The sequence below is a fragment of the Bos indicus x Bos taurus genome, chromosome 24 (genome assembly GCF_003369695.1).
Source record: "Bos indicus x Bos taurus breed Angus x Brahman F1 hybrid chromosome 24, Bos_hybrid_MaternalHap_v2.0, whole genome shotgun sequence".
Taxonomy (NCBI): Eukaryota; Metazoa; Chordata; class Mammalia; order Artiodactyla; family Bovidae; genus Bos; species Bos indicus x Bos taurus.
The window spans coordinates 50,404,198-50,412,992 of record NC_040099.1 but is presented as its reverse complement, the minus strand read 5'-3'; the positions used below and the strand labels follow the sequence as shown (position 1 = coordinate 50,412,992).

At 53.8% G+C, this 8,795-nt stretch overlaps 1 protein-coding gene across 6 annotated transcripts in view; it reads right to left on the bottom strand.

The window, feature by feature from the left end:
- Nucleotides 1–1,478: 1,478 nt before the first annotated feature.
- Nucleotides 1,479–8,795, bottom strand: part of MAPK4 (mitogen-activated protein kinase 4) — a 173,301-nt gene continuing 165,984 nt past the window's right edge. For all 6 annotated transcript variants that reach the window (XM_027525651.1, XM_027525650.1, XM_027525647.1 and 3 more), the window contains 2 exons: nucleotides 8,411–8,612; nucleotides 1,479–4,689 (listed from right to left, as the gene is read on the bottom strand). In XM_027525651.1, the coding sequence (XP_027381452.1) occupies nucleotides 3,978–4,689; nucleotides 8,411–8,612 (914 nt within the window). In that variant the 3' untranslated portion in view covers nucleotides 1,479–3,977. The remainder of the gene's footprint in view (nucleotides 4,690–8,410; nucleotides 8,613–8,795) is intronic.

The following is an 8,795-nucleotide window of genomic DNA, read 5'->3' as shown; positions in this document are numbered from 1 at the left end:
AAAGCCAATCACTATTCATGAAATAGAATGACCCAGAATATAGCTGAGTTGCCCAGCCAAAGCCCTGTACCAAGGAGACTGCACCTGCAGGCTCAGTTGTCTGGTAGGCTGGGCTCTGTTTCCTGACCACGATTGTACTCAGAACCCTGCCATATTTTATTCCCGTGGGAATTAGCGACTGGGTGCTAAAAGGTGCCAATGCGTAAAGAGAGTTAACATACCTGTTAGTCAAGAACATGCAGAGCAAGAAAGAGACATCAGCGGAAATTAAGGAACTCGAACTTTGAATGTTTCTCATGATCTTCGTGAAGTTCTTAGTGTAAAAAGCAGAATTCACATCTCAAGCTCTTGCACGGACACCACAGGCCCTGCCAGTAGGGTCTGACACAAGGACCCCCATCCGTTTGACACTGAAACTTCTCAGCAGTGACAGCGACGACTGATCCCAGAGTTGGATTAGTGGGACTCGTGGCGGGGACACAGATGCTGGGCTTGGGATGTTTAGGAGATTGACATGAAAAGCCATGGGTAGCTCAGGTAGCAGTCACCTTAGTACCTCCAGCCTCTTCCACCTCTGCATTTTACCTGCAACTTCCTGTCCTGTGACAGGTTTTAATTCTTGGAGGCAGTCAAGAGGGGACAGGAGGGGTTGAGAAACCCGGAGTGTATTGCCGACACTAACAGGTGTTCTGAACCCTCTTCACGTTAAGTCCTGCTGCTGACACCTCCGAGTGTTGGTGCTTTACTGAGATCTACTTGGTCCTTGTCTTTCTGCGCTTGTCACCCCAACTTTCACCTGCCAGTGCCTGTGTCCTCTTGTCTGTGGCCTTTCTTTCGCTGCTGGAACCTGTTCTGCTGCAGTGCAGGACAGGCCAGAAGTGCTGGGAAGTAACAGTCCAAGAATATGGTCATCCTCCAAGGATGCGCCGGGGGGCGAGGTGGATGTTCCTCTCTAATCGCGTGCCCCATCGGGATTAAGCTGCCATGTCCACAGTGCTGGCATGCACCCTTCTTGGCTTCTTTCCCCTCCCCCTCACTTCCCTATCACCTATCTGTGTCTCCTGAAGCCATTTCTCCTGCCCCTTAATTACTTGCACTTGATTCTTTGTCTCTGAGTTTGCTTTTGAAGGAAACTAAGCCAGTGCTTCCTCTGACTTTCCTCACTGATAGAGCTCCAAACTAGGAGGAAGCTGTGGGACCAAGAACCAACCTCGGTCAGAAGGTTTGGAGTTGGCTCCAAGAGATGGTTTGAAACATACAAGGTGGACACTGGGCCTGACCCAGGTGATTGTGGAATGTCTTCCCTTTTTACCAATCTTTGTAGATTCTCTCCTCACCTCCCCTTCAACTTGCAACCCCTCAAAACACCTCGTCTTCACAGGTACAGGGAGAATCCAGCCATGTTCCGATGACTCAACTGCTGTTAAAGACAGCAGATAACGTGTGAATGAATGAGAGTAAGTAGACGAACAAATGAATCTATGTTCCAATAAAACTTTATTTGGCCCATCCCGATCAAGTTTAATAATGTTTAATAGATATTTTTAAAACATGAGTAATAGCAATTCCTCTGTAATAACAATTATATATGAACTCCTTGTCAAGATCAGCAGCTTGTTCCTTTACCAAAAAAGTAAAACCGCCCTCTGAGGACAAATGGCACGTGAGAGCGGTGAGTGTCTCCTTTTCTTAAAAAAAAAAAGAAACCCCAACACTTCATATTTACATATTTCCCAGGTAAAAATTGGTCAGTATGGTTAACTGTTTTTAAATATAAGTTTCTAATGTGTTGCAGGTTTCAATGTACAGATCCTAGTTAGCTGATTAGATTTAAGGTGCTGTTGAGGTGAGGGTGAACACAGCCTACGATCAACACTGGGGGATCCTCTGTTTACAGACTGGCTCCTATGGACATCTCTGGGGGGAGCTGAATGCCGGTGGTGGAAACGGAAGAGCGTTTGCCGGGGACCGGACTCCATGCCTCTGCAGAGGACCTGCCATGCTATACACTGTCCCCTGAGGCTCTGTGAACTCGTGCACCTCTGGTTTGCTAAGTCACTTCAGTTGTGTCCGACTCTGTGGGACCCCGTAGATGGCAGCCCACCAGGCTCCCCCGTCCCTGGGATTCTCCAGGCAAGAACACTGGAGTGGGTTGCCATTTCGTTCTGCAATGCATGAAAGTGAAAAGTGAAAGTGAAGTCGCTCAGTCGTGTCCGACTCTTCGAGACCCCATGGACTTCAGCCCACCAGCCTCCTCCGTCCATGGAGTTTTCCAGGCAAGAGCACTGGAGTGGGGTGCCATTGCCTTCTCTGGCACCTCTGGTTTGGCATGCTCCAAATTCATCCTAGCCTAAGCTAGGGAGAACATGGTGGTCTCAGGCCCCTTCTTTTGTCATGGGGTCCCCATGCTGATACCTGACCCCTGAGGGCCCTCAATGTCAGCATCCCACTTTTCAGACCTTCCTGCCTTTCTGGATTCCTTGTCCCCAAGGCCCCTTGCTCTCCAGTACATTTCTTCAGGGCCTGCTGTTTGCTAGGGCTAAATTGATGATCAAACCAAGGGCAGAATTAATGAAGGTCGATGGATCCTGTGTGAGAGCGTCTCTCCCAGCACATCTGCTCTGTTGCAGGCACTTCACTGCTTTCCTCCAAAGGGGCAATTTGGGCTGAGAACACAAGCTCCCAAGGTAGGTTTGGAGTGGGGCTGTGTGTGCTAGGGGTGCGGGGCAGGCTGCAGGGATTCTTGGAATTGCTGTCTTCAAACTCACCAGTGTACGGCATTCCCTGGGGAATAAGAGCTGTGTCACTGTGTCTGCGCGTGTGTCAGAAAAGTGCATAGGAAGTTCTGGAAAAGGTGTGTGCACAGGCCTGGGAGGATGGGTGATTTTACCCACAGATCCCAAACTGGTCTGATCTGAAACCAAGAGTTCAGATCACACCGGGGTGAGGCAAATGGGAATATTCAGTAGTTGCTGCTACTGCTAAGTCACTTCAGTCGTGTCCGACTCTGTGCGACCCCATAGACAGCAGCCCATCAGGCTCCCCTGGCCCTGGGATTCTCCAGGCAAGAATACTGGAGTGGGTTGCCATTTCCTTCTCCAGTGCATGAAAGTGAAAAGTGAAAGGGAAGTCGCTCGTCGTGTCCGACTCTTAGCGACCCTATGGACTGCAGCCTACCAGGCTCCTCCGTCCGTGGGATTTTCCAGGCAAGAGTACTGGAGTGGGGTGCCATGAGAGCCAGGGAAAAAAAAAAATACGCTTGTTGACAAGGGGAAAGAAGCTGGCTCAATGTCCAATTTCAGAATTCACAGGACACGGCTCTGAGTAAAAGCACACGGAATGGGTAAGCTGGTAATGGACAGGGAAGAAACGTCTTGAACCAAGTTTTCTGAGAAAAAGGCCAGAGTGACCCCAGTAGAGGAAGACATTGTTCAGTGGACAGATGGACAGACACTGGCCTGGGGGCCAGGAGACTGGGATTCAAGGCTTGCCCTGACACCGGCTAGGCCCCAATCTTATTAACAAGTCACTTGGCTTCTCTGGACCTCACTGTGTTTCTCATCTGTGAGCTGAGGCTGCTTGGACTAGAGTTCCAACCCTCTCTGCCAGGCTCCTCTCCAGGCAGCCACCCAGGTGGGGCCTGTTGACTGCTAAGACCTTTCTGCCCTGGCACCACCGCTGATAAAAACACAAGGGCCTCTTCTTTGCTGGGAAAGTGATCAACCCCCCCACACCCCCCACCCCCCAAAATAGGCTCCTGTTCAAACACGCTCCCAGAGGTTAAAGGCTAGTTATTAAGGCAGTTTAAGAAATGGACATTCCTCTCGCTCCTCGGATCCTTCCTGTTTCGCTAACCCCAGGGCAGCAGAGAGCGGGTGGAAGGGCTGGTGGAGGTGCCAGGGGGGCGGTCCCCTCCGGCCAGGGCTGGCTTTCCCCGGATGGTTTCCGGGGGAACGGGCTGAAGCGCCCCTCTGCCCTCACCACCTTTCTTTGGAGAAGGCCTCGGTCTGCACGAGGTCACCGGGGTGCTCGGAGATGCACGCGCCGTTGAGGTCGCCCAGTTTATTGTCCGGCAGGTCCTCGGGCTTGGTGCAGAGCTTCAGAGCGCGGGAGATGAACACGTCCAGGTCGAACTGCGGGCTGGCGCCCCCGTCAATGGGGGCCGGGCGGCCGGGTGGGGACCCGCGGCGTTCTGGGCCATCAGGGGGCGGGCTGGCGCCGCGCTCGGGGCCGCCCTGCGTGCTCTTGACCCACTGCGCGATCTCCAGGAAGAGGCTGGCCGGCTCGTCGTCTCGCGGCCCGGGGTCCACGGTCACCGTGGCCACGCCGGCCACCCCGGCAGCAGGGGGCGCGCCGGCTGCCTGCTTCCAGTGCGACAGGTCCAAGATGAGCTTGGGCTCCGAGTAGTGGTGCGGCTTGCTGTCGCGCCACAGCAGCTTGTCCAGGTAGGACGGCGAGCCCACCTTGTAGTCGCAGGAGCGCCCGTAGTCGGCCTCGAAGGCGCGCTCCATGGACGAGTGTGACTGCTCCAGGAAGCGCTCTGAGCTGCTCTGGGAGTCCTTGCGCGGGTCCACCTGCACGTCCTCCACCAGTGGCGCTGACCCCGCGCGTGGGTCACGCTGCCCCTCGCTCGCGTCCTGGCACCGGTCGGGCCGCCACTCCAGATCCGACGACAGGCTCACGGGGTACCTGCAAGGTAAGACGGGATGGCCATTGGACACCCCCCTCTTGCCCGCCCCGCCAGCCAGGGTGGCTTTGCAGAGGGAGCCACCCCCCTCATCACTGTTTGCCCCCCAACAGCCAGGCTTTCCATTCCTTCCTAGTCCCCCCAGCTCCTGCTGTCCCCCACCTCCAAGGTGGGAGGGACATGGGACAAAGGAACAGTAACGGTGAGCCCCCAGTGTGCAGGTGGAGGGACTGATTGTTTCCTCTTGTATTCAAGGGGCTTCCCTCAGAGCTCAGTTGGTAAAGAATCGGTCTGCAGGAGAGCCCAGTTCGATTCCTGGGTAGGGAAGATCCGCTGGAGAAGGGATAGGCTACCCACTCCAGTATTCTTGGGCTTCCCTTGTAGCTCAGCTGGTAAAGAATCTGCCCGCAATGCGGGAGACCTGGGTGCGATCCCTGGGTTGGGAAGATCCCCTGGAGAAGGGAAAGGCTACCCACTTCAGTATTCTGGCCTGGAGAATTTCATGGAATGTATGTATAGTATTCATTCAATGTGTGTGCGTCCTGAGTCACTTCAGTCATGTCCCACTGCTTGTGACCCTATGGACTGTAGCCCGCCAGGCTCCTCTGTCCATGGGATTCTCCAGGCAAGAATACTGGAGTGGGTTGCCATGCCCTCCTCCAGGGGCTCTTCCCGACCCAGGGATCACACCCTGCACTGTCACGCCCTTTACCACTGGGGCCTCTTTGGAAGCCCATTCATTCAATACCCTACAAATATTTCTTGAGCACCTCCTCTGTGCCAGGTGCTATACTGGGCATTACTGGACACAGCAGGCAACAAAACCCTTGTCACCTTGGAATGCATTTTCTAGTGGATCCATGTATGTAGTGCTCCTCAAACTGTGATGTCCACACAAATCACCTGGGGACCTTGTTAGAACGCAGATCTTGATCCAGTAGATGAGGTGGGGTCTGAGAATCTGCGTGTCTAACAGGCTCCCAGGTGATGTGATGCTGCTGGTCCGTGGCCCACACTTTGAGTAGCAGGGCTCTGATGAGTGCTTCACCACCTTGGCTCAGATTAGAATCACTTGTGTGTGTGTGTGTGTGTGTGTGTGTGTGCGTGCGTGCGCGTGTGCATGCGTGTGTGTCGGGGGGGGGGAGGAATTAAAAATAAAGTTCCATGCCCGCCCTGCACCTCCAATGCTGATTCAGTATGTCTAGGGAAAGGCCCGGCAGTTCATCAGACCTCTCCAGGTGTTTCTAAGTTCCAACCAGGGCTAAGAACCCTGCCCTAGGGGTTCCAGTTGGAGGCTCTTCAGGACTTTGTGCAGATGTGAGCAGGTGGGGCGTACCAAAGAAGTACCCTCTTTGGTACCTCTTGGCGTACCCTCAAAAGAGGCCAGGGATCCTTGTAATTCTGCCCTCTGTTGACTGTCCTGGGGCCTTGGAGAGCAGCTGCCCAGTGAAGGGCAGGTGGGCAGGCGGGCAGGCCATCAGCCTGGGCTGAGCCCTCCCCATGTCAGGTGTTCTATGCAGAATTTAGGGGATGGGGAGGCAGGGAGCACAGAAGAAACCTCTTGGAACAGGAGGCCGAGTGCTCACACAGGAAAAACCAAGGGCAGGCTGGTTTGACTGTGTAACCGAGCAGGCAGGCAGCTGCGGTCCATGCTTTGTGGTTTGTGAAGCACAGGAAGGTACCAGTTCTGCCTGTTGATGCCATTAGGGCAGGAGTCACTCCTCGAGGTGAACACTGCCTCCTCCCATGAGGGTACTTGAAATGGCAGAGATTTCAGGAGGAAGAACTTGTGAAGAGCGTCACTTTTGGATGCTCTGTTGGTTCTATTAGAAAGAAAGTTCTGTTAGTTTGAGGTTTCAGAATCCCCTCAAACCAGGACCAGCATCTTGGTAAGGGTTAGGCTGGGACCCTGGACAGAGTATGAGTATGTGCAGATGGCATTCCTGAGGATTCAGAGCTTCAGGGAGCTGTGAGTGCTCCAGCTGCATGACTCACGGAACTGTCTTGCCAGTTTCTACACTGGCTGGACTGGGCATAATTCAAAAAGGAAAAGCTCATATTCATCCCATTCTTCTGCAGCTCTGTGATAGCATTTAATAACACCCCAATGGGATGTCTTTCACTTTTGGCTGCTACATTGCTAAGGGCCAAATGTATTGGGTTAGCCAAAAAATTTGTTCGGGCTTGTCCACACGGTGGTATGGAAAGCCCTAACAAACTTTTCGGCCAACCCGATCAGTTGTCCGCAGTCTCCAGGGCAACCCTGTGGAGTTTTATCACCTGCTCCATAGGTGAGGACACGAGTGTTCAGAAGTCAACAGCTTGCCCAAAGCAGCAGGGCCTGTGGGCAGGGGCTTGTCACCGCCTTCGTCATGCAGGTGTGATGGGAAAAGTCAGAGCAGAGAAGCCCCAGGTTTAGAAGTGGTCAGAGTTGATGGGCAGGGGCCAAAGAAACCCTGCTACAGTTTTTCAGGCACCAGCCTCAGGCCATAGCCGTGATGAGCATGGATGAACCCTGCCACGCCAATGCGCTGTGCCCTAGACGCTGTGGAGTGGAGGGGGCGGGGCTGCAGGGACCACATTCAAGGGCAGGCCTAGCATGGGAGCAGCAGAGAGGGTCTTCGTTAATCTCTGTTTGCTGGCAACACTTGATAACAACCATTGACAACAACCAGCCTGTCCTAAAATAGCAAGGTAGCCCTGACCCTCCCTCGGAGCCTCCTTAATCTGAAACCCATCATCTGTCAAATGACCAAAAAGGATACACTGCTCATCTGTCACTTCTGTAACTAGCTGTCACTTTCTCACAGCAGCAGGGCTCCCACTTCGGCCCCATCGGAGTCCTAGCTGCTAAGCCCTGGAGTTCTGTTTCTAAACGGAGCAGCTACCATCGCTCCCCTCCCAGAATTAGCAGGTGGTGATGCCTAAACGTTTCTGCCTGATCTAGAACATCAGAATGGGAAGGGCCCTGAGAGATCATTGTGTGCTTATGTGGAGTTTGTAAAAAAAAAAAACAAAAAACAAAAAAAACATATCTTCTCCCCAGCTCTGACTCATTGGTAGTGACTTCTAGGCACGCTGGGTTGAGAAGGATTCTGAGGCCCAGCCCAGCTTAGGAGAGAAGAGTTCTGCGAGTGTTAACGGTGTCTGACATGAGACAGGGGACTGCCCCTCGTGGCCAGGTGTTAGCCCTGTGACACGACACCAGTCTCCAGCCTCTCTGAGCTGTGGCTTCCTCGTGTATCAGTGGGCAATAATGATAATGGTGCCTGCTTTACTGGCTTCTCAGGAGATGCAAAGGGTATGAAAAGCAGGAAGGTGTTGTGTGATGGTGAACTGCACCTTGTTTTCTTGCATTGCTGTGCTTTGCTTTTCTGGGGCAAATTCCCAGCCTGCAAGATGTGAGCTCCAGCCGCGGGTGCACATGAAATGCTTGCCCAACTCTGTGTTGAGCCCGGGTGTGCGGTGCAGCTGGGGTGGGGAAAGAGGGTGGCGGAGGCACAAAGGCAGCCCCTGACCGCACGCGCAGGACACAGCTGTTCATCTACAGCGAGCATCTAGGGACAAGGAGGAAAGGGCGGGAAGCCAAGCTGGGGAAAGCGCCCCATGGACTTTAGAACTCAGAAGACAGAAGGAGATGTCATGAAGGATCAGAGGCAGGTAGAAATGGGAGGATGGGGCCATGGACCCCAACCTCCAGGGCTGGGGCCCCTGGAGCCGCACCTGTCCCAGTTGGAGAGCTGGCTCTGGCTGGCGGCCATCAGCAGGATGTCGTCAATCTCATCCTCGATGCGGAAGGGGTGCTGTGAGGTGGGCTCGTCCTCCGGGCAAGAGTACGGGCTCATGTAGGGGTGCTGCAGCCCCATCTCGGCGGTCAGGCGATCCATGGGGTTAAAGGTCAGGATCTTCTCCAGAAAGTCGATGGCTGTGGGGAGCAGAGCAGGACGGGATGGTCATTGGTGCCCTTGCCACACTGAGAATGAGACTCCTCAGCCTAGGGATGCCCCCGAGTGTCTGCACTTTTCCATTTGTGAAAGGGCTTCTTACCCGTTCCCTTTCTCATGACCCTCACCACAGTCTAGGGATAAATTCAGAGCAGATGCTGCTT